Here is a 26,624-nt window from a genome sequence, read left to right as displayed (position 1 = left end):
CCGAGTGGCAGCCCCCGCGATGTACTCTGATTAGAATGTCTGCGGCTCATCCCCTAACAATAATTGTCATTCATATTGCATGCCTTCTCATGTTTTAACGCTGTAATCCTTAACGTATCATATATGTTGCGGTGTGTTTGATACACATTTTGGTTGAAGCATGGGAAACGTAAGCCTACAATATATATATATATATATATATATATATATATATATATATATATATATATATATATCAACGTTTCGGATACGCTGAGCTGAGTTTACAGTTGTGATTAGTTCAACCAAGCAATCACTAAACAATCAAACGCTATGCTAAAGAACTTCTGACTGAAAAATATCAACGTGAGCATGTATTTTTTCAACATGTGCTCCACAAGGCCAGAAATAATCATTATTAAGTTTTCTGTGTGACGTGCGTCTGGTTGAGCTCCCTACTTTTTCTTCTGTAAAGCCTATTGTGAGTGCTGTTTGCATGCCATTTTCCGGCTACCTACTCTAACTATTTGTACCGCACCAGCACGATTGGTCGGCATCAAATTGCGAACAGTACTAGAATAAGAACTTTTTGTTTGTTGCTATTTTCTTTTTGCGAATATGGGCTCATAGTTTCGTATTCATCGCTAGCGGGGGGGGGGGGGCACTTGCTCCCGAAGTGGTAGACATCATAGATCCCCATAGATTCTCGAAGAAGTCCAACGAAATGAGGCGCTCCGAACGCCGACCCATTGGAATTCACCCCCTGCTCGCCCCCTTGCACCGGGAAAATGAGACGCGCTGTCCGTTCATTCGTCGTCGTTGGTTTCGTACGCCCAGCGCTTCTCCACTGCCGCCAGGCGGCGCAGCGGGCACCGCGTGAACGTGGCCGCGTGGGGGCCGTGGCAGTTGGCGCAGCGCGGCGTGCCCTTGCGCTCGCACGTCTTGTAGCTGTGCGGGCCCGAGCACACCTTGCAGCGGGGCGTGCGCAGGCAGTAGCGCGCCATGTGGCCGAAGCGCTGGCAGCACATGCACTGCACCGGCGGCTCGTAGTGGGGCCGCACGACGAAAGGCCGGTCGCCGAGGAACTTGGCCACCTCGGGCTTCGGGACCACGGTTGTGGGCATCCTTTTGTCCGGCCTGGAAGTGCGCAAGAGGCCAAGCGAGAACTTGATGGATACACCGTCGAGCACCACTGATGTTATGCTCCGTTTCACACTATTGAAAGCTTTCACGTGACGTCACGAACTCGGCTTGTCACCGTGCCGGTGCACCAGCATGGCAGCTACGATGACTTCAGGGCAAGTCATCTTATCGATAGCTTCGACGTGGCGGCACAGACCCAGCTTATCACTGTGCCGGTGCACCAGCATAGCGACTATGATGACGTCAGTGCAAGCATGGCATAGCAGGCAAAGCTGTGGAACCTACGCATGTAGTTTGGCTATAGACTACAAGTTGGCACCCATGATCAAACTAATAATAATATTTGGGGTTTTACGTGCCAAAACCACTTTCTGATTATGAGGCACGCCGTAGTGGAGGACTCCGGAAATTTTGACCACCTGGGGTTCTTTAACGTGCACCTAAATCTAAGCACACGGGTGTTTTCGCATTTCGCCCCCATCGAAATGCGGCCGCCGTGGCCGGGATTCGATCCCGCGACCTCGTGCTCAGCAGCCCAACACCATAGCCACTGAGCAACCACGGCGGGTCATGATCAAACTGGGATATGAACGAAAGGTGTGTATTCGAGTTGGTCACCTAGTGCCAATGGACGAAGCCAACTATTTTTTCGTGCACGCACATTAGTTATTCTGTTCAAATGTGTTCTGAGATAATCATGCTTCGCAATCGACGTTCTCGTGGAAGTCAACTAGGGCCGTATTATGAAAACAGTACGTGCTAACAAAGAAAATGAAACTAGTTTGTCTCTCTAGTTTTCGTTCTCTATGGTATGGCATGAAGAACTTTATAGGGTCCTGAAGGTCAACCCTAGGTTGACGCGGGCCGCTCCCACGTTGGGACTGTCAGGCCGAGCCCTTCAGCCACACCGCGGGCATTCTGGACTGCCCGTCATTTGTCAGAGAGTGATTCACTGTGTGGCATTTGCCGCCACCATTCTTGTTCCTTCTCACAGTCTGTGAAGACCGCGGGGCACTGCCAAAGCATGTGATCAAGAGTAATGATGCCATTGCACTTATTACAATTGGTTTGAGTTTCCCTCTCCGGATAGATCCTGTTAATAAAATCTGAACATGGGTATGTCCTTGTCTGTAGCAAACGTAATGTGACCGTTTGGGCTCTGCAAAGCTTACCATGTGGCATTGCTTCTGCTTAAATAATAGTGCTTGAGGATTTCGTTATATGCTAATAATCGATCCCTGTGTTCCCTGGGTGAAGTGTAAGTTGCTCAGTCTTGAAAAGCACGGCTAGAAAGTCTTCGTGCTGCTTAATTTGCCACCTCATTGAGGTTTCTCTGAGTTCCGCTGGTTTCGTTCTGTAACCACAGCTAAATTTCCAAATATCTATTTCTTGGTCAATCCCCCATCGTGGCTAGGAGTCACACACGTGATAAGCAGCAGAAAACAACAACAACAAAAACCTAAGCTATGCCTACAGTGTGCCGGCCGCCCTTAGCTCACGTTAACTCTCCCGCGCTTTAGAATCTCGCCGGTAAGCTGTCTGACCCGACGCCGGGTATCAAGCGCTGTATTCAGAAAATAAAGTTGCTGCTGCAGAGCGTAGCTGTTCCTTTTTCATCTCTCTCTAGCCGCCGAGGTGTCTTTGTACAGGCACCACTCGAGACCTAAGAGGGCGTATATTATTTCAACGCGCCGCGTGCCTCCGGTTGGCCGTGGCGCATTCCCGGCCACTGTCACCAGGTCGTTTTACTGAGTACTACATATTAACGGACCTTCTGATCGAGTTATTTTGCAGTTCTTTGCTCTGTAAAGCCTGATGTCCGGGTACGAGATAAAGAATGCTTAGAAAATCGTACTGGGAAAATTTTAGGAGCACGAAAGCTAGTGAGACGTGTTTCCCCGGAGCTTCCATAGTTACTGGATTGATATGTACGCTGGTGCAGCGGACCACTTGGCACACAGGGACCTCTCACTCAGAGATGTCGGACTCCCCTCATTGCTGTCACCTGAGTGATACCTTAACAGAGTCCAAGGCTTGACATGCAATAATAACACGCTGCCCGTGTGTTACGCGTCTAGAGTGTTCAGACTTTACTCGCTTCTTATGTCGACCGTGGGCAGAGAGGGGCCTAGAGCTGTGGCAGCACCTCTAGGCCCGTCGCTGTTCGATATTGCGGCTATATCGAAGCTCAAACCTTAGTGACGACACGCTAACAAGTTTCCCAATCGCAAAATCTTGTTGAGACATCTCAGGAAAACGCGAAACTTGCAACTTTTCGTCAACAGCTCGTTCACTGTGCACCGTCCAGCACGCTCCCGGATACCAGCATGATGCTGGACGATAGACGGTGCTGTGATCGCAAAATGGCCGTGCCCTGGATAAAATGGTCTATAGTACTCATATACCGTTGCCTGCTGTGTATAAAACGCACTACATAAATTCTAAACGCAAACTTTTATTAGGATCATAAATCTTTTTAAAATTTATTTCAAGTCATAGAGCAAGCACTAGCACTGGAGGATTTTCGTCGGAAGCCACTTGTGTGTGGCCTTGTGAAGTCTCTTCTGTGTGGTGTGCCTGAAGCCCCTAAACGTGTTACCACTTCCGAAGTACTAGATATACTTTGTGCTCGTGTAGGCGCCCGTTAGCTTGTCTGACGTCTATTTCGTGTCATATGTCTAATCAGGCAAAATAACAATAACCGGCGTTCTCTAACGCAAATAATGGCATGGGCTTAGATGCCTCTTTTTTTATTCTTCGTTAGGTGTATATGACAGCAAGATTGTTAAAGTTTGCAGCCAGGGTTAGGAGCCAGGTTAGGAGGACAAAAGAAGCATATACAGTGCTAAAAAGCGGGCATGTACTGTGTTACCGGGGCTTAGCGGAGAGACGAGAACTAGGAGTCGGATTCCTGATTAATAAGGAAATAGCTGGTAACATACAGGAATTCTATAGCATTAACGAGAGGGTGGCAGGTCTTGTTGTGAAACTTAATAAGAGGTACAAATTGAAGGTGGTACAAGTCTATGCCCCTACATGCAGTCATGATGACCAGGAAGTCGAAAGCTTTTATGAAGACGTGGAATCGGCGATGGGTAAAGTCAAAACAAAATACACTATACTGATGGGCGACTTCAATGCCAGGGTAGGCAAGAAGCAGGCTGGAGACAAGTCAGTGGGGGAATAGGGCATAGGCTCTAGGAATAGCAGAGGAGAATTATTAGTAGAGTTTGCAGAACAGAATAATATGCGGATAATGAACACCTTTTTCCGCAAGCGGGTTAGTCGAAAGTGGACGTGGAGGAGCCCGAATGGTGAGACTAGAAATGAAATCGACTTCATACTCTGCGCGAACCCTGGCATCATACAAGATGTAGACGTGCTCGGCAAGGTACGCTGCAGTGACCATAGGATGGTAAGAACTCGAATTAGCCTAGACTTGAGGAGGGAACGGAAGAAACTGGTACACAAGAAGCCAATCAATGAGTTAGCGGTAAGAGGGAAACTAGATGAATTCCGGATCAAGCTACAGAACAGGTATTCGGCTTTAACTCAGGAAGAGGACCTTAGTGTTGAAGCAATGAACGACTATCTCATGGGCACCATTAAGGAGTGCGCAATAGAAGTCGGTGGTAACGCCGTTAGACAGGAAACCAGTAAGCTATCGCAGGAGACGAAAGATCTGATCAAGAAACGCCAATGTATGAAAGCCTCTAACCCTACAGCTAGAATAGAACTGGCAGAACTTTCTAAGTTAATCAACAAGCGTAAGACAGCGGACATCAGGAACTATAATATGGATAGAATTGAACAGGCTCTCAGGAACGGAGGAAGCCTAAAAACAGTGAAGAAGAAACTAGGAATAGGCAAGAATCAGATGTGTGCGCTAAGAGACAAAGCCGGCGATATCGTTACTAATATGGATGAGATAGTTCAAGTGGCTGAGGAGTTCTATAGAGATTTATACAGTACCAGTGGCACCCACGACGATAGTGGAAGAGAGAATAGCCTAGAGGAATTCGAAATCCCACAGGTAACGCCAGAAGAAGTAAAGAAAGCCTTAGGAGCTATGCAAAGGGGGAAGGCAGCTGGGGAGGATCAGGTAACAGCAGATTTGTTGAATGATGGTGGTCAGATTGTTCTAGAGAAACTGGCCACCCTGTATACGCAATGCCTCATAACCTCGAGCGTACCGGAATTTTGGAAGAACGCTAACATAATCCTAATCCATAAGAAAGGGGACGCCAAAGACTTGAAAAATTATAGACCGATCAGCTTACTGTCCGTTGCCTACAAAGTATTTACTAAGGTAATCGCAAATAGAATCAGGAACACCTTAGACTTCTGTCAACCAAAGGACCAGGCAGGATTCCGTAAAGGCTACTCAACAATAGACCATATTCACACTATCAATCAAGTGATAGAGAAATGTGCAGAATATAACCATCCCTTATATATAGCTTTCATTGATTACGAGAAAGCGTTTGATTCAGTCGAAACCTCAGCAGTCATGGAGGCATTACGGAATCAGGGTGTAGATGAGCCATATGTAAAGATACTGGAAGATATCTATAGCGGCTCCACAGCCACCGTAGTCCTCCACAAAGAAAGCAACAAAATCCCTATAAAGAAAGGCGTCAGACAGGGAGATACGATATCTCCAATGCTATTCACAGCATGTTTACAGGAGGTATTCAGAGGCCTGGAGTGGGAAGAATTGGGGATAAAAGTTGATGGAGAATACCTTAGCAACTTGCGATTCGCTGATGATATTGCCTTGCTTAGTAACTCAGGAGACCAATTGCAATGCATGATCACTGACCTGGAGAGGCAAAGCAGAAGGGTGGGTCTGAAAATTAATCTGCAGAAAACTAAAGTATTGTTTAACAGGCTCGGAAGAGAACAGCAGTTTACGATAGGTAGCGAAGCACTGGAAGGGGTAAGGGAATACATCTACTTAGGGCAGGTAGTGACCACGGATCCGGATCATGAGACTGAAATAACCAGAAGAATAAGAATGGGCTGGGGTGCGTTTGGCAGGCATTCTCAAATCATGAACAGCAGGTTGCCACTATCCCTCAAAAGGAAAGTGTATAACAGCTGTGTGTTACCAGTACTCACATATGGGGCAGAAACCTGGAGGCTTACGAAAAGGGTTCTGCTGAAATTGAGGACGACGCAACGAGCTATGGAAAGAAGAATGATGGGTGTGACGTTAAGGGATAAGAAAAGAGCAGATTGGGTGAGGCAACAAACGCGGGTAAACGACATCTTAGTTGAAATCAAGAAAAAGAAACGGGCATGGGCCGGACATGTAATGAGGAGGGAAGATAACCGATGGTCACTGAGGGTTACGGACTGGATTCCAAGGGAAGGGATGCGTAGCAGGGGGCGGCAGAAAGTTAGGTGGGCGGATGACATTAAGACGTTTGCAGGGACAACATGGCCACAATTAGTACATGACCGGGGTAGTTGGAGAAGTATGGGAGAGGCCTTTGCCCTGCAGTGGACGTAACTAGGCTGATGATGATGATGACGCAAACGCTATACGTATTATTATTTTTGTTGTCGTTAAACTATACAGTTTTACGTGCCAAAACCACTTTTTGATTATGAGGCACGCCATAGGGGAGGACTCCGGATATTTTGACCGCCTGGGGTTCTTTAACGTGCACCTAAATCAAAGTACACGGGTGTTTTCGCATTTCGTCCCCATCGAAATGCGGCCGCCGTGGCCGTGGTTCGATCCCGCGACCTCGTGCTCAGCAGCCCAACACCATAGCCACTGAGCAACCACGGCGGGTGTTGTTGTTGTTTCAATTTTGTTTGTTTTATGTGCTCGCGCTTTGTACGTTATATTGCGCGAGTGATACGTCCCTTCTTATGTTACCGTGAACTGTACTTTTCATTCCTTTCCCGACAACTTTTTGTATTGATTTGGCTTTTTCATTTGTAACACTGTTCTGCAAGAACGTGATGATTATAAACATTTTTAGCTGTCACCTTTCTTAGCGCTCATATGTCGGTTTTCTCTTGTCATTTGTTAAACGACGCCCTCCTTACTCAATGCTCCCCTTGGGGCCTGTAAGGTACATTGAAATAAATAAATAAGTAAGTGTGGTGTGGCAATGTGTCATTTGCTGCAATACTGAGGGCTCAAGTAAATGGCGTAATCTTTAGCCTCGCGTCTATTTAGGCCTGGCATGATTATCCTTTTTTAGAGTGTATCAGCAGTGCTCAGGATAAAAAGCGACAGTTACGAAGGAAAACGCGATGACGTGACCATATGTAAGGCTTACTCTCATCAGAGCGAAGGACAGCCTCGACACGAAGACCAGCGAATTAGACCGCACTTCAACATGCATCGGTTGTATTGTTTTGTCCTCTTTATTTTTCTCCTTGGTCTTTTCAGTAGGCTCGTTTTGTGTAGTTTACCTCGTTTGATTTCGCTTCTATTCTCATTTTGAGACGCATTTGTTGTCAGCGCTGTGTATGTGCACTCGTCTCGTCATTGTCCTTTGCGCTGTTGAAAAAGTATTTGTTGTCTTGCGGTATTATCGTGTTTTTTTTTCTAATACTTCAAGTGGCTAATGATTACGCTATCATTTCTTACGCTTCTTCCTCCATGTGGTTCCATCTGCAGTTAGCTTGTTTCGTCTTAAAAACGTTGATGAATTTTATCTGTACGGTCTATAAACACAGGGGGAGATTTGTCTGAATTTCGTGTGTCATGTGCGTCTGCTTACTGCGCCGTTAGTTCGCACTCAGCCGACCCGAATCGAAATAAACGAACAAGATGCAGACACACTCCGTTCTGCGTGGCGCACCTGAAGGTGAGGATCACGTTGAAGGTGGGCACGCGTTCCACGCGTTCGTCAACTTGGCGCTTGTAGACCACCTGGCGACGGGCGTGGATGACTCCTTGGGACACGAACCACTCCTGCAGCTGCTCGTCCGAGTGGGCCAGCGGCACGTTGGTGATCTTGCCGACATTGTTGCTCTCGTCGGCGAAAACTTTGACGCCCACCTTTAAGTTTTAAACAACAACAAAAAAAAACGAACACGTTAAATATTAGCGTACGAGCCTGATTATATAGACACTATCCACACGGTCACTGCACGATCTACTTTACCCAGACGTCAGAGACGCGTGTGCCGAGTATACCGAATTTCTCGAAAAGATGCCAGCTTGAGCGTCTTCTAAAATTTTTGTAACGCTGGGTGAATTTTTACAAAACATGAGGTGCCGGAAGGCGGGGCCTGTCTATATATATATATATATATATATATATATATATATATATATATATATATATATATATATATATGTACAAAAGAGAAATTGTGATGGTATCTGCCATCTTTGCAAAAAAGAAGCATATTTTTTGTTATTTCGTCATAGTCGTGTAGCTGCTCAACACACTTTGTTCGACTCCCAGCGTACAGAATACGACAGTTTGACGACGTAACCTGGGCACGCGTTGTGCCTCTCTGCCGTGGGCGTTTGTTCAGCTCCTCCGACGTGGCTGACACATCCTGACCTCGAGATTATGCATACTTTCAGACGCTAGTGATTGCGACAAAGCACTTGCTCCTCATTGGGCGACGAACGATTCGACGTGTCGCGGTGCCAGACAGACAGCGTCCTGCGAGACAGGGAGGACCAAAATACTACTGTGCGTTAGTCTTCGTTAAGTGGCGAGTGGGGCCACGACCGTGCTTATGACAGCGGCTAAAACTGAGACTGTGCACCTTGTTCAAGCCTGCGCACTTGTGATGGCGGAGACATCGCACCAGACGCGCGCCCAAGTCTGCGCAGCGAACAGAAGTTCAGCAGTGCGCTGAAATTCGTCTGCTAATACGATACTCCTCGCCTGTATCAAGTCCTCCTGGCCTATATCAATTTAGGCTTGGTAAACGAAGCCTAAACTAGAATATCTTATTGCATATGACATCTTTGCACTAGCGTTATATCAAAGGAATGAAACGATTTAAAGAATGTCAGTTAGGTTAGCTTATTCCATCAGAGTTACCAAGCCTATCGCATGTGACATTTTTATCTACAACTACAAGAAGCCCCCGTTGCCTGGGCCGAAAGGGTCGCTCCTCGTGAGGGGCCATCCTAGGACTCGGGCGTGCTAGATCATAACTGAGCAGAATCTCAATAAAGTTGTCACCACCACCCACCGATCCCGAATCGTTGAAAAGGCAGTAATCACCTTACTTATATTTTTTACATCACGACAAAGTCGGCCATAATTTGCTCTCCATTGTAAATAAATGTGATCTTGGTGACGTTAATAGTTCCCCTAGGGCAGCAGGCTAAAGTCAGCTGGCTGAAGTGTTTAGAACGCTTCAGTCAGCTTGCAAACGTACATATGCAACTATCGGCACCTGTACTCACACTCGCAGATCGCCATAGTTATAGAGTACTCCCAGAGATGGCGCGGCATGCCTAGTGATGCCTGCTCCCTTTGCTACGGAGGCAGTATACGAAATTTAGAGGAATATCCTGGGCGAAAAAAAAAAGTAGCAACCGCAACGGCGCCGCCATGTTGCTATCTCTGAACATCGTAACGCTGAATACATTCGAAATAAAATGGAAAATGAAGCATTTCCACGTAGTACATACATACGTACGGACGATGGCGCAAAGTTCATTCCCTGTATTTTTTTAGAAAGATTCACTAGCTATTTATAAAATTTTGTTGTAACATCTATAGGTGCGGAAAAGGGGTGCAGTTGCACGCACGCGAACTAGGTGGTGCCACGGTACCGGGAGCATGCTCGGTAGGCTGGGGATCACGTTGATAGTGCATCTCCTCTGATTCGCATCTCATCGTCTGCACCTGCGCGACTCCACAGAGTAGCAACATGGCGGCACTCTGGCGGTTACCCATTCCAATGCATGAGGGTTATCCTTTCCTCTAGGGTCGGTTATAGTAACTGTATGCCCTTCCCCTCGGAGACAGAGTTGCCAACCTTCTAGTATTTAGCGGAACCGTCCCGATTTTTGAGGAAATGTCTCGTGTCCTGGCCAAATCTGCACATTTGGCCGTCCAAGCTGCCAAATATAACGCCACTTTGTCTACTATTGGATGACAACAAATAGACGCTATTCCTTTTTATGAAGGCTCACAACTCCTTTGCAGATCTTTGTCTTCTCTTCCATTGTCATTAACATAGAGGCGGTTTCATTTTTGTCGTGGTTTTAGTTCTGTTCTACAGCCCTAGCCGTTTACACCACCTCTATCAGTATTGGTAGCCGTGTGGCATGCACGAACTAGATCGCGTCTTTCTTGTGGTATGTGACCACACGGCAGGACTATAAAAAATACATGTTCGAATTAGTTGCACGTAGACACTGGCTGGCGGCTGCTGGTACTAACAGGTCAGTCGTAGCTTACCATAGCTACTCCTCCCTTCTCGCCCTGATTGACATCTATAATTTGGCAGCTTGTTGAGTTTCCATACGACATGCTAAAGTGACGAAACTGACCCTTATATTAACAGGTTACATACATAGCCGGATCCGAGATACACTAAATCCGTGTGAAGTGGCCAAAGAAAACCTTGTCTTAAAAAATATAAAGAAAAGGCTCTTATGAAATAGGAAGCCGAAACATGAAAGGTCTGCCAACCTTGAAGGGACTGTTTTCCAAGAACCAACGCTCAGATGTATACCTTGAAGAAAGGGGGGAGGTCACTTTGTTTGAGGTTAACTGCCCGACATCACGCTGCCACTTGGTCATTTTCATTCGTCCATGTTTATACTATATCGACATTAACGAGGATGACGTTGGCGGCGACGCACACAACGATAGCAGCGTCCTTTCCGCCTACTCCTCGTTACTGGGCTTCCCGCTACAGAAGTTTCGACGGGTTTGTACCATTTAGTCCACTCGTTAGCTCTTTCTCAGCGCACCTTGTGGCCGGCGATGTGCCGCACGCGCAGAAGCCTGGCAGCCGCCTCGGCCGACCGGACGACGACCACCAGGCTGCCGTTGTAGGTGACCCGCTGGAACAGTATGGGCTCCTTGGCGGCCGCCGTCAGGTCGATGGTGACCTTCTCGATCTCCAGCTGGAGGAAGGAGGGCGCCGAACCGACGGTCTTGAAGTACAGCTCGATGCCCTCGACCTTGAAGTCTTCGTCGTAGGTGCACGACAGGCCGTACCAACCGCGACCTCCGCGGCCGCGATACCTGTTCCTCGCCTTACCGCGGAACGCCTCAGCGGCCGGCAACCAACGACGGCCGAGTCCCCCGTACGTGGCTTTGGGCGGGACCAGTGGATTCCGCGCGACGGGAGTCGGCGCCGGAGACGGGCTGACCCGAGTTTTCGAGTTGGACTCCGGGTCAGGCTGCGGGGGCGACCGTCGCGCGCAGGAAGAGTCCGAGTCTGAATCTGAGTCTGAGTCCGAGTCTGAGTCCGAGGACGATTTGCCGGAATCGGTGCGCCACTCCGCGTCCGAGAGGTGCCCGGAGTCGTCTTCCTGGTCAAAGTCCCGACCTCGGGACCCACTGGCCTGGCCCGACGCATTCTCGCCGTCGGCGTGTCCGCCCGCGTCGTCTCCGGAAAAATCTGAATCTTGACCAGAGCTCTTCCTGGAACGTTCGGGACAGAGGGACATGATCGACCGAAAGGCAGGAAAAAGGTGCAGTGCGCCTGGTCCTTTCGCTGGAGTGCGGTATCTTATAAATGAAAGCTTGCATTCACGAGAAGGATCTCCTGCTCTGCATATCGACGGAAGGAAACGCTTTCCTCGGCCGTCTGAAAGCTCAAAGCGTGAAATATTACGCCTATGATGGCGGCACAGCAAAGGAAAGATTACCAAAGCAGTGAATAAACAATGGAGCAATAGGTTTCCCCTACGTACCGTATGCGCAGGCTTTATGCCTCTGGCTTCGATTCTTGCGGAGAGAGTGCCCTGCCAAGGGAAAAACGATCTGAAACAAAACGACAGCAGGGGGTTCGAGTAAACATTCAAAATTAAACCCACGCAGCTAGCTGCGTTGTTGTCAATTTACGAAAACTACTTACATTTCTGGCAAGAAAGTGGGAATGAGCACTGAGTCCCTGGGCTTGCCCGCGAACGCTGTCATCGCATGGGGCCACACTTCACCAGAGAAACCGGAGAGCAGGCATCACTCATTCACTTCCAATGGGCAGAGCAGAGATGACAGGCGCGTAACTCGGCGGAAAGGTGGCAGGAACTACGCCAATTTACAGTTATCTTTAATAGTTTATTCCTTCAGTAAATCTAATTTACCAATTTTCTCTCGTTTTAGCAGACTCCGTGGTTACACTTCTATAAGGAAAAAAAAAATCAGCCATAGCCCATATCTCACTACAAACATCCGGGTTAATGCGATTAGCATTGAAGAAATGCAGTGACGCGCCGTATTGCCCAATCCTTCACTTCTGTCAAGCGACGTTTTTCAATTTTATGTTGCCTACTACTTCATTTCCCATTTTATCAAAATTCTTAACAATATTTTCATTAGACTTCTGAATTACAGTTCTATAGCCCCACGCTCCTCTATTCAAATCTAGTTTCGCTTTACTTATAAGCATACGGAGAACCGCCTGCTTCTTCGCCAACCCCCATAGTGGGTATGCGCTACTTTTTAGGATATAAGACAAGACAATACAAGACAAGGCAAGACATTTCTCTGTAGCTCAGCTCCCATTGCTCCAGGCGCACTCTGGTGTCATTCTGGTAAATTTCCTTCTTTCTCCACACTCGGCTGCTTTTGATACCGACCTTTTTTTTTATTTCCTCCGTAGCCTATTTCTTAAATCTCATGTTGCAGAATTCTTCATTTTGTTCCACGCGTGTTTCATTTCTATCCGAGCACATGCCCAGCGGCTGCATGATTCTGGAGGATTGGCCGAGAATATCTGCATGCCTAGTGTCACATGCATCACTTGCACATAACCAAGAGCCCAAGTTGTCCATTCTCACTTCATTATAGGGGCACGTGTGGGGCGGCAATGCTCGCGTAAACGAAGTTAGATATGGGCGGACATACCGAAAAGTGTGTGAAGGTCCTGTAGAATGGCAATCGCAGTAACGTCTTGCAGGTGAGCGGGTGTCTGCTCCTTCTTTTCCCACACCACACCCACAAGCCACAGCCTTCATAGGACGCATTGCTTTCTGCATTCTCTCGTGCGCAATACTCCATTTTTGGAAAGCACATCTTGCCAGATCCTACATTGCTCAATAGAGGCCTACTCAGCATGAACAAATCTTTCCTGTCCTGTCCAGAAGCCAGGTAGGGGTACAGATATATGCATTACTTCCAAGGCCCCCATTGGCAAGCTCTATAACCGACGAGAATGAAGACGTCATTGTTGGTCAAAACATGTGTACCGGAACTGCACAGCTCTCCCCCCCTTCTCCAGATTGTATGGGGCTGCCGCAGTCTCGGGATTGGAAACCGCGGTCGCATTCTTAGTCCCAGAAAGGTGTACTATACTACCAGAGACGTTTCTGTGGTGTTGGGCTGCTGAGCACGAGGTCGCGGGATCGAATCCCGGCCACGGTGGCCGCATTTCGATGGGGGCGAAATACGAAAACACCCGTGTACTTATATTTAGGTACACGTTAAAGAACCCCAGGTGGTCGAAATTACCGGAGTGCGGCGTGCCTCACAATCAGAAAGTGGTTTTGGCACGTAAAACCCCATAATTTTTACCAGAGACGTTTAGCGGAAATTATGAACATGTTGACGATATATTGATGTATCTTTTGAAAGGGGCGTTGAGAAATAGTCACTTAGCCTGCCTAAACTGATCAGGTAACATACACACTCGTATCAATCCAGACTTCTACTACAGATTCTTGATTGTTTCTATGTTCCTTCAAACTTGTATATCTACCTTGCACACTTATCTACGCCTGTAGCGGATTTGGTGCTAGAAATCTCTTGCTTGTTGTTTTTCCGCCAATACCATAACATTCTCTGTTATCTCGACTGCTGACCGGCTAATGCTTTGATCCGCTTTAAATCCCAGCGCTTCTGGAAAGTGGACGCAAACTAGCTACGGGTCTCGCTAGCTGAGTGCAAATGCATTTCATTTCGATTTCCCGAGTTATCTCCATATTTTTGCTGCAGCAGACACGTGCCTCATCCTGTAGCAAACATCTGCTCTGGTATGTTCTTTTTCTGGCGCAACCAGCTCGGGCCTTAAATAGCAGTGCCTTTTTGTGTTATTGTACAAATTTGCCTTTCTAATTCCTTTCTCGCAACCAACTGAGTTGGTGACGTCATCTTGTGGTGCAGTCTCCAGAAAGTGCACCGAGTTGTTATTGCAGGGAGCAACCATAACCTGTTTAACTGTTGTCGTAAAGCGTCGGTGTAGCCACACAATCGTTAGCAGTGCCTCTTTGAAATTACTTTATTTGACTAGAACACTCTCGTCACGGAATAACATTTCAAGCGCGTTGTAGTTGGACAATGCGCCGTAAAACGTTAACAGAAAATTGTAGCTGGACATTTATGGTCTGCTCGACTCAGAGTGGCACACTAATGTGCGTGCTCACAACCGGGGCTGTGCAGTAGTGAAGTTACATGCACCTTAGATACCACCTTAAGATACTATTTGGGTATCTTGTATCTGTATTATGATACTTGCGGCAAGACGTATATCCGTACCTGTATGTTCGATACACCATCAGAAGTATCGTGAATCTTAGGGTACAAGATACGTCTTTCCCAACATGCGCGAAGACATCCGCAGTTACACAAGACTATAGCAAATTACTGCTATTAAGGAACGTCGTAAGAGACGATAGTATGGGTAAATCATACTCCAAATAATAAAAATCGAGAAGAATACGAAGAATGCACAACGCGGTGCCATCTAGAAAGGCTGCGTTTTCCGAATTAAAGAGGCCGTGACCCCAGAATTTCCGAACTTCAACTTTGCATTACAGGCTCCACTAGGCACTTCCCACAGCACGCTCGCAAAGCTGGAGCGCATTTGGTGCGGCAGAATACTTGTAATCTGAACTTCCACGTATTGCACTTCTAGCGTATACAGCCCTCTGGGAATCCTGATGATCCACGACATGAAGTGTGTTCTGCTTGGTCGATGTGTGGCGCTGTACGCGGGGTTTTGTTGTTGTCTCGAGATAAGTTCTGCGGGCGCGTTGTCTGGAGGGTGAAAGAATAGCGGGCTCAATGCAACAGGGAAATCCTTGCGTGCGGAACAGGGAGACGTCGTTCTTTCCGAGAATCGTCAAATGGGCCAGCTGATAAGGTATCATACTAGAAAGAAATCAAGCGCAAACTGGACAGTCAGTTCGGTTGTGCCAGGTCGTACCGCAATCGTGCACCATATGCCCTTGACCTGTGGCAAGACCTGTATGGGCGAAGGTAGTCGATCTATTGACACGTGCCCCCTAAGAGCATACAAGTATCCATCAGCAGCACCCGCTCATTCCCATTTGGCTGCGCCAATGGGAATACGAGTGAGCGCAACTGCGACATCTTTCCGCAGCGGATCACATGACGCGACGTCACACCTTCCCACGTGTGCGCCGGCGGCTGAAAGTCAAACGCGCGCCGAGATTGACCTTGGGAATTGTACCTCGAGCTTTCGCTCTAAAACAGTCTAACAGGACTAACTCTTCATTGTTGGGCTCCATGCATTACCGCGAGAAAGTTGTACGCCCAGCCCGCTCCTCATTGCTGAGTTTGGTTTCTGCTTGGGCGCTCCCTCAGCGGTAGGTGTGCAACCTTCTCGGCACGGTGCAATATTTCGGAGCAGACGACACAGGGGGTTCCCCGCACTTCTTGACGTCCCACAAACCATGTCGAAATGGTGGTCGCTGTCCGTGGCAGGGGCTCGGATGCCCAGCCATTTCAAAACGAAATTGCAAGGTAAAATTTGTGCCGAAAGCCGAATATTAATGTGCGGCCTCTCTACTCTAAAAAAAAAAAGGAAAGAAATTAAATTCTGGTGTTTTGCGTGTCAAACAACGATACAATTATGCGGAATGCCGTACTGGGGGACTGCGGATTAATTTTGACGACTTGGGATTCCTTAACGTGCGCCCAATGCACTGTACACAGGTGTTCATCTATTTTGCTCCCATCGAAATGCAGCCTCAGCGGCCGGCATTTGGTCCCGCGCCTTCGACTTAGCAGTGAAGCAGAAAACCCACCACGACTGATCCCCCTACCCTCGGTTACAATGATATATACGCTAGTATTAGTAGCACAACCGTGTCGTGGCCCATTTAATGGCAGGCACCAGCCCACTTTAATTTTCTTGAGGAAATAAGATTGTCTGCGGTGTGAGTATGTGTACAACGAGAACTGCATGGGGTGAACTAAAAAAAGTGCGGTCGTAGTTCTTAGTTGGAAGGGCGTATGATCTCAGTGGGTGTAAGTGACATTTGGCTAATACGTATAATATTTACTAATTTTGAACTTTGAGATTATAACACCTAAATTAAATTAATGAACTTTAGTATTGACTTCGTTAGGGGAGGTTGTAAATGCAGGATCGAAATCAGCCAGTATTCAAATCAAACGATTCCGGTAGAAACGTGTGTGTAGGAAATGCTTTGAGAAGCACAAACGGCAAAGCTGGCATAAAATGCATTTTATTCTCGTCAATTGTTTTCCATAATGCATTTTCTTAATGCACAAGGATATTATTCGTATGAGCCGTACAATTTGCTTCTTATTTTGAGTACTCCGAGTGCACTTTGTACGGGTGCAGATATACTCACGTCTAAATACCCGCGCACACCTTATATAATTCAATTCGATGCAGCAAAATCAGGCATACAACAGGATAAATATATTTTACTGTTCTTTGTCCGCTCGCCGCGGTCATCAGGTCGCGCAGACGGAGCGCATACCTCTGCGCGTCACCGTGCTCTTTGAAGTCGCACGATCTAAGAAGATAAATTTTGCTAGAATATTCCACGAAAGCTGCACCGAATTCAAGCCGAAGTTGGCTATTCGAAATGTTCCGGACACCACTCATCACAAGAGCATGGCTGCCATCACGATTAGCCAAACGCTTGAGAGGCTGAAGCGCGGAGCCCGCTTCGGTGGCTCTAAGGCCGATGGAAGAACTATATGACTCCAGCTTCTCTTTTTTTTTACTTTTCTCTCGTGACTTCATTCATGCTTGTTCCCCCCTTTTCCCGACAATTTTAAATACGCAAGGCCTTAGACAGGCTAACTGCATCCTCAAGCTCCTTCGCATGAGTGCTTTGATGGGCTATCAAACCGTGCTAACAACTTCTGCGTACTTCCACATGCTGCGGATGAATAGTCGTCATCGGCAAGAGAGAGAGAGCAAGGACAGGAAAGGCAGGGAGGTCAACCAGAGGAGCACCCGGTTTGGTACCCTACACTGGGGATGGGGGAAAGGGGAATAGAAATAGGAAAAGAGGGAGAGAGTGAATACTGAGTGCGCGCGGGAGGATGCACAGGGACGCTATAAACGGTCTCTCAAGCCGGTGAACTTCACGTAGTGTACTAAAGCACGAATCGCTTATGTCCACCACCAGCGTTGCTACTGTCGCCCAATTGCTTCAGTGACCCGGTGTGTAGCAGATGGACCTGCGTTTACGGACGTGCTGGAGCCGTGATAAAGGGGGCGCAGACTCTGCCGCGCAGTTAGCCGCAGGCATCAGCTGTGCCGACAGTGTCGGCCAAATGTCAAGCTGACGAGTACTCCGCGATCAGCCAGCTGCTCGTTGCGGAGCCGTCCGAAGAGCCAGCTGCTGGGCAGCTGCAATTCGATGACGACCGCACTAGCGACCCATAGCAACTAGACGAGAGACATTACCGCGCATTCTGTGGGTAGGAGTACAGGCTTGGCCTTTCTCGACTACGCTCTGGCATGGCACGTTAAGCCAAGTCGACGAGCGAGATTCTTGAATAATTTGCAGGGCCGAGCACGTACGCTTCTAACGACAAGATTCAGAGAGGGAAAGCCCAGTGGAACAGACAGTCAGAGCTGAATCGCTGTTCACGATTTAAGCTTCAGAGATCAATGCACCCTCAATCGTACATTTGCATGCTGAGAACGGTGTATCAGCAATTTCGTGCAGTGAGGCGAACGTCAGCGTTCGTGTCAGCGAACCAACGACGAGCGTTCGACGCGTGTAGCAGGAGGAACGAGGGCTCGCCACTTGTGGGCCACTAATCCTGCCGTGAAACCTCATTTCAGTCAGTGTCACGTGGTGAGTAATCAGAGCTGGACAGTGAGGCAGCCCTTCTTTCTAATTCTATGTTCTGGTTTGCTTACGTGGTCGTGGACTCCGACATTGGCACCCGATCTTGGAGGCTATGCATCCCTGCAGGCGGTCGGTGAGAGGAAGTATTGCGGAGATCCCGACGCTGCAATTATTAGAGGGCCGGGGGAAATATTAGCAGTACTTGGGCTTAGAATTGAATTCTGGGATTTCACGTGCTGAAACCGCGATTTCATTATGAGGCACGCCGCAGTGGGGGACTCCGGATTAATTTCGACCACCAGGGGATCTTTAACCTACCCCGAATGCACGGGACGGGGGCGTTTTTTGCACTTGCGGCCGCCGCGACCGGGATTCGATCCCACGACCTCGTGTCTAGCAGGGGAACACCATAAGCCTCCGCGGCAGGTCAGTTGGGCTTTTCTACGATCTCTCAAGGCTTATTTAATGAAGCTCATTGTTGATTATTATATGGTTCTTGTTGTTGAGCTAAGCTACGCGTTATCGTTGAATCGTTTGCGCCGTCGAATGCCTCACGTTCACAAGCTCTTTCAAGCATGCGTGCGACTAGAATGGATAATATGGACAGTATCTGCAGCTAATAATCATGATAGGTTATGACTTTTAAAACGCATTCTCGATTATTTCTTTTATTTTAAAGGGGCCCTGAACCACCCCTCTGGCTTGGTGAAATGACGCGCAGCTGCGGGTAGCATACGCTGCTGTGAACATCTCAGCCTTATCGTACGTGCTGCGTGGAGCTCGCAGTCACCTTTGTATCAAGCGCTCTCTTTTCCAACAGAAGTCTGCTCCTCACTCTCTTCTGGACGCTTTATTTCGTAATAAAGCGGATTCCCATAGGCGGCTGCTATTGGTAGCTGCGGTTGGCAACGCAGCGTAGATACCGCGGCCGCCGCGAGGTGCCGCCACGAGTGCACTTGCTGAGCGTACCGCGGATCGCTGAGGACAACAGCATTTGGCGTACGCCGCAGGCACCGAAATCGGAACACGTGGCGTCTGCGTTAACATCCACAATGAAATTTTAACTGCGCGTCACGGTGACATTTGGAAGGCGCAGCGTTGTCGACACGCCCCACTGCGCCGCAGCCTTTTGCAGTGCAAGGCACTGAAGATGGAACAGGAGCACAGCGGATACGGTGTTTTGTTGCCAATAACTCCACTTCTGCTGAACGCATTGAAGTACTTTTTTGTGGCAAAGCATTTCTGAAAGAGCCTATTTTCATTTCAAATGTCTGTCTCCATTTGGACAAGAGAAGGTTCAAGGCCCCTTTGAACCCGGCCTAAGGCCGAGCCGGGCCGGGCCGGGCGAACTCAGGCTTCTTTCGCGTCGGGCCGGACCGGGCCGCCTCTGGTAGTGTAGGGCCTGGCCCGGGCGCGGGCTCAGAATTGCGGCCCGTGCACAGTACTAGGCCATCTAAGAGAGCTTGCGTGTCAGTCATCTCGCGTCGCCGCGAAAACATGACAGTCGTTCGTCATTCGTTAGATGTAACAACAAATCCTCCGCGGTAAGTGCATTCTAACTAGGGTGCACATTCTGCGTATATGACATGCTATCGCCAGGAAGTCGTCGCGGCGCTTAGCTGACGCGATTGACAGCGGACTAAGCAAGCGCGCCGTGTCTCTCGATGTCAATTGAAAAAAGCTAGTCGCAATAACTGCATGTGATTTTATCACTTGCTGCTATCCCTAAGAGCTTCGAAAATCGCAAGCGCTGCCAGAACCATGGTATGTTCAATGAGACGTGAGGCGAGAGGACGCTCAATATGGTTTCTTCACCAGCCCATGATTCCGAAACTATACGGAGCGTGCTTAGCGTGCGTTTTGTGTGTTTGAATTTATTCAGTTTGACAGTCTACTGTGTACGGAACGCTGTTGAAATAAGGAGTCACATAACAGAAGGCGTCATTTGGCTGGCGGCGTGCTTTCGTTATGATAAGCCGCGCGCTTGACGGTGTCTCGCCCATGGGTAATCTGCGACTACTGAAGTTACGTGCAGCGCCCGTGCTAGTTAGGAACGTTGCAGCAGGCATTCAGCTGCATGCTGCAATAGGTCAGTTGGGCGCGTTACCTTGAACTTGCCGAAAACGCGTGAGGAATCCAAGTTTTATGCTGAGAAAAGTATAAACACCATATAAGCGGTCTAGCGGTATGGTGTCGGTATGAGGGCTGAAAATACGCGTCGAAACTATAGCGTGACACGTGCTTGAGTAACTTAAGTTGATGCATTTTATTGAAAAAGTAGCATAAAATATTTCTGAAGGTCTTGCAGTAGGTTCTTATCTTTGCACGTATAAAAATTCAATCGCTTGATCGTTCCGCGCGGAAATCGGTAGTATTTGAGCGATGTATATCCAGTTCCGGCTTCGCTCTATTGGCTAGTCACTCATAGCACTTCCGGGCGACGAGCGACGAATTCTAGATTTGCAGAACCGAGCGATCTGTTCAAGCGACGGCCCGTTTTGTCGCTCGCAGCCGTCGCTCGTCGTCATCGCGCTCTAAATCGCTCTCATGGGGTTTAGCCCTAAGACTGAACTGTGTTTGTTCATCTTTTGAAGTGGTGTGATTATATGTCTGATTTAATGTCTCCTGTTGCGGTTTTAAAGCACGGTGCAAATACAGAAGGGTGCTTATTTCTACGAACTCGGTAAATTGTCAAGCAGCGAGTTATGCTTCGGCATCGAATATAAAGGCTGCTGTGTAGAATTAGAATTGCAAGGGCGCTTTGCATACGCTAACTGTTTTGAACATGCCTGTGCATTTGCTAATATGAGTTGGCATTTCAGAGTTGTGAGCAGCTAAATCACCCTTCCTCTTAGGGTTACAAGCGTAATGTGTGCATCTTGTTACTGCATGGTAGATCAAAATGTGTTTATCACCTAATTATTTGTAGTAGAGAAATATAATATCAAAATAAAACGTTGTTTATTAATTCCGTGTTACCAGTCGTCTGTAGTACATAAAACAAAGAGTTGGTCTAATAAACTAATAACGGCGATCTAACAGCAACTTTTCTATCTAACTGCAAAAGCATGCCTTCAAGAATGTAAAATGCTAGATTTCAAACTGCAGCAGCAGTCGAGTCTGTCAAACATGAACTCCATTGCGCACCTCATAAATGAAAATAAGTTCATGCCTTTTAGTAAGCTTAGATGCAGGCCGCAGTGAATTTCTTGTTAGTATTGAAATTAAGCTTGTCATAACAAGCCTTGTTGCCCTTTCTGATAGGCACATCCAGTCATATCCGTTGAACTGGAGGAGCATATTTGCATCCTTACTGAGCATCATGTTTGCAGATATGACCCTAAAATTACGGCTTGAGCAGTGGCACACCCAGAGATGGTGCGGGGGCACACTGGGCACGTGCTTAGGATGTGTCACAAGTGGTGTTTGCGACACTCCATACTAATGACAGACTTATGACATCTGACAATGACCAATATTCTATTAGTAGGAGTATTTTAACTTCGGTGCTGAACCAGAATGAACTGCCGGTTATTTCTTTTTTGCTTCAATCTCAAAATTGTAGTTAGTTTAGCAGTTGACTGTTGCAGCGATTTAGATGTTTCGCATGTATTTCAGTAGGAAGACTAAGAGCTAAGACTTTCTTTTAGTGCCATGACCTTACTTCTTGACCGTCTTGATGTAGTTTTACAACACGTCCTCGTGTTGACAATATGTTTCAGGTACCCGCTTTATATAACGTAAGAAGGAAGCTTCAAGGACACAAGGATGTCAAAGAGCTAGCCCAGATCGATTCCACATAGTGCAGAGGAACGCACGCCAAAGACTCAAAATAAATTGCCATGCAATTTGGGCGAGAAAACTAGAATGTGGGTATATTGGGTGTACCATATGACTAAATGTCAACAAAACTTTACAAATACAGTATGTTACACCAAGATGAAACAAAATTGTCACGTGATCTAGGCAGTCATCTTAACATGGTATACTTATGTAATGTCTCTGATGGGAATGTCAAAATCAAGTATGCTTTCTGTAGACAAACACATAGGAGTAAATGTCATTGAAAAGATAGAAATGTGTTAAAAAAAGCTGATTATTTTGTGAGATGTGACTGCTTTTTGTCTTGCCTCTCGACAGATATATTCATGTGATAAAAAAATAGTGCTACAGTGAAATTGCATATTTGCTTAGTCACATGATGTATACTTGCTGTAAGCCCAGTGCCTGTGTTCACTATAAAAATCAACAGCTCATGCTTGGTTGGATGCTTACATACATTTAACGTTTAACAGCTTTAACAGCTTACATTTAACAGCACGTGAATGCAACCCTGCAAATACAAACCGCTGTGGTTCTGTATTTTAAATGCTGACATGAAGCAGGCAGATTTTCATGTCTTCCCTTTTATCTATTTTTTACACCTAATTTTAGAAGTATGGCTTCCTTTTAGGTTCCAGAAAGGGTAGCATTGGGGGAAGAGAATCCCACGTTTAAGAAGTCATTATTTTTACGTACAGTCTCACGAAAAACCTGTTCATTAGAACTGCTCGTGCCTCCTGAAGCGAAACCAAGGAGCAATTAAGGGCTTTAACTGTGTGCATCGTGGTGCACACCTTACATCTTAGAAGCCGGAGAGTCACGTTTAATTGAAGATTATTTTAAAAATGTAAAATTGCGGTTTCTCCTTCTGTGAAATAGTCATATGATAGCTTCTGGCACGTATTTGATATTTTGATTAGGGTGACTGAACCTACTTGCCAACCAAATATGCTAATGGAGCTAGAGATACGTTCAATGCAAAGAACCTAGAGCATCATTGTAGAACACTTCATCAATTGGTGGATGTGAACATATAGTGTTAAGCGAAATCCCCTTAGTTTCATGGCTTCTGTAGACATAATTTTTATAAGGCAAAATAAAATTACAGCATTTTTTTCACATGGTAAATTTCTGGACTTCAGATGAGGCGATGTATTAATGTTCCCAGACACATATGCACTTGTTTCGAGACGAAGATTCTGTGAAGTGTGATAATTTTTCTTACTTTAGCTCATTTTAACGAGTTCAGCAGGAAAAAAGCTTTGTTTCGGATAGTTCATTGTGCAAGCATATGCATAGTCACATGCAGAATCCACGTGCATGAAAGTGATATGTGAAACGGGATGGTGCCTTCGTCAATTCATGATTTGCTTTTGTCTTTTTCGCGCACTTCCCTGCCTGTACTTATGATTATGTCACCTTTGATGCGTCATATTCATCACATCTGATTTTTGGTTCACATCTGAAGCCATGCTATACTTTAGTTAAAAAAGTTAGATTGCATTTCAACTGGTCACAATAATTTATCATGTAATTATGCATGCTTCTCCTCAGAAGTATAGCATTCTTACCCTAATGGGAATGAAAAGCTACCATAGGTGACAAAAAATTTGATGCGCAGGATTTTAATGCCAATGCTCCTTGCAGTTTTATACTAATTTTCTACACACGAGATAATATTGTAAATTTTATTTTATTTATTTGTGAGAGAGTGTAACGAACCAATCCCAACAGCACCAGGAAACTACTTTCGTGAGGACGCCAACTGAATAGGCAATAGGATACGCCTCTGTAGCGCTTTGAGGCCGGGCAGGATATTGCGGCAGAACCACGACAAGCCACACTTAGAAACAATGGGGTGCTGCCCATACATGAATAACTTCATGTGAAACATAAGCAAAGCTAGCTAGACCTGTGGCCTCACATGAGGATAAACAAAACATTTCTAAATTCACTGTACTGTTAGTCAGGAACATCCATATGTGGTACAGGATGTTATCAAATGAGCTGCTGTCTTAGAATATGGCACAGAAAAAAGTTTCTTGCAAAATTTATCTACGTTACCAGCCCAATGCTTAGCAGCTCATCTGGTAACCTCTGCCATATAAGTGCATGCGTGTTGTGCCAGAAATGCGTTTTCTGGCCAGTAATGTGGTGCATACTTCTCTTCAATCATAGTGTCAATACTTTGTGAGTTTGCACACGTTTGTTCTATGTTTAGCTTTCCACTGTATACTTCATTCTTGAGAAGGTGGAGCCAATGACAAATAAAGGATATTTCTACACTTTAATACTGATGAAACTTCAGGGAATATACTTATGTTTTATTACAAGATGTGTTCTAAAGATCATGGGTATCATTGTAATCTGGTTTCATGTATTAGTCAGTATTTTTCTTATATTATTATTCAGTTTTCTTGTGACTGATCAATAAATATTGACGTTTAAAGAGAGAAAATGTTTCATTTGAGTAACTCGGCGACTACAGATTACATCCCATTGACCAAGCATAAGTGCAGGAGCTGCTTATGAAGGAGTCAAACATTCCCCACATGTAAGTATTGTGAATCCCTTCTAACATGACCATGGATCTACATCGGGCTTTCACACTATTGGGAAAAGTAATAGAACCCTGTTTGCAGGAGTAGAAGTACTCTGTTTGGAGGAGTAGAAACACTCAGTCTGGGGGAGTACTATTGCCCCTGTGGGGAGAGTATTAGACCTCCTTTGCAGTGGAGTAACAAAACTCTGTCAGGAGGAGCTATACTCTCTCTCAAAGCGGGTCAATCTACTCTCGAACAGAGTGAAACATGGGACAAGCAGATACTCCCTCGAAGGGAGCGCCCGGAACTCTCGTTGTTTTTAGAGTGTTGAATTAAATCTGGCGCCACGATAAGTGCAAAGTTAATTACAGGGCTCTGTGAACCACAAGAATCCCAGTGGTATGGAATGGTTGGCGTGATGAGCTGGGTTTGTCAAAAAAAGTAAAAGCGCAACTTTTTCAATGAAAGCTTTTCTTAGAAATGCAACTCGCCAATACAGTCAGACCCGGTTATGACGAGATGGTTCGTGCACTAAAAAATGCTTCACGTACAAGTAATTCGATACAGTCGAACCCGGGTATAAGGAACTTTTTATCTACACTCGGCACTTGCTGACGCACGATAGAACGAACCTGCGTGGAGAATCTGCTGAAAGACCCTTGGTGATCCCACGATTCCAGCAGCAGCGCGTCCAAGGTAACGCTGCAACGTAACACCGTCTGTCTATTGGGTTATGCGTGGCATGGCGCCCTATCCTGCTTAGAATTACAATGAACTCTTGAAGTATACTGGTACACGAGGAGAAAACGTCACAAAAGGAGGAAAGCTGCAGAGAGTGGTTTCATGGCCCAGGTTGTAAGCGATTATGCGCAACGCAAGTGATATGTCCAATGTAAAGTTCGTTTTAATGGGTTAATATTGTACGAGTACTGCTAAGTAACTTTCATGTGTTCCATGTGAACGAAATTTGCTACACGCAGGTTTGTTGTAATAGGGTTTGGCTGTCGCTGTCAACCCGCAGAGCGCTCATTTGTTGGTTCTTGTTCCTTTTTTCTCCCGTGCACAAGAAATGCGAAACCTGCAACTGTTCAGTTTGTATTGCTAGCAGTCCAACACGTTGTGTGTCATGGCCCTCTGCACAATAGATGATCACTCGTTCCGATGACGGGCCATTTTCGGAACAAACGTTTTCTTCTTTTTTTGTAATGGCCTGCATCATAAGCAGTCACAGCCGAGTACGAGAAGGAAATGCTCCACTTCTTAAGGCCAACATATGTGAACAAACAGCTTGAGCAATAACTTATGTTATTTGTGATCCCGACTAGCTGTGAACACGTGCTTCCTCTTATTTTATTTTCTTCTACTTCTACGTACTTCTACACCGTCCCCCTGATTATTGTAGCATACCGGATTTTCTGCGCCGGTCAGCCTTCCTGTCGTTCTCCTCTCTCTCGTCTGCCCACAAACAGCCCGTCAGAAGCCATCGCAGTTTAAAATGGCGAATTGTTCTACACGCAAGTCCCAAAGCGAGTACTTATGCTTTAATGTTATTTGCGAATACAAAATAAAGAGTATAAGTCATATAGGCAAACAAAAGCATCACCTTACAGGTTCGCATTGCTGTCGTGACAGACGCGACACCGGGTGTAAGCCGCGTCGTCTCGATTGCCTGACCCTCCAGGATAGACGTCAATCCGAAGCTGTAGTCAATCCGAATCCATTCCCGTGCATGCTACTCGATGCAGCACAGCAGCGCTTTTTTCAATGCCATTTTATCCTTCTCATTTTCGGTGCATGTGGGCGCATGCGCCGTTGCATCTGCATGCTGCTTACAATGGCTGTTTCCTTCAGTGTTATTATTATTATTATTGTTTTATTACTGCGATAACAATTATATGAACACTCCAGGCGCCTTTCTGCCGTCGCCG

General features: G+C 46.5%; 2 protein-coding genes across 3 annotated transcripts in view; one reads left to right on the top strand and one right to left on the bottom strand.

Moving 5' to 3' along the window:
* LOC142557253 (uncharacterized) overlaps window positions 1–26,624 on the top strand; it is a 51,565-nt gene that overhangs the window by 10,865 nt on the left and 14,076 nt on the right. The window lies entirely within an intron of this gene.
* On the bottom strand, window positions 778–11,752 carry LOC142557903 (uncharacterized). Its single transcript, XM_075670105.1, has 3 exons — window positions 11,048–11,752; window positions 7,950–8,149; window positions 778–1,116 (listed from the first exon to the last, which is right to left on the bottom strand). Exons 1-3 carry the CDS (start codon window positions 11,750–11,752, stop codon window positions 786–788), a joined length of 1,236 nt encoding a protein of 411 aa, XP_075526220.1. The 3' UTR covers window positions 778–785.

Source organism: Dermacentor variabilis, chromosome 9 (genome assembly GCF_050947875.1).
Source record: "Dermacentor variabilis isolate Ectoservices chromosome 9, ASM5094787v1, whole genome shotgun sequence".
NCBI classification, from domain to species: Eukaryota; Metazoa; Arthropoda; class Arachnida; order Ixodida; family Ixodidae; genus Dermacentor; species Dermacentor variabilis.
Note: the sequence above shows the minus strand (reverse complement) of the source record. Positions and strands in the feature narration are given on the sequence as shown.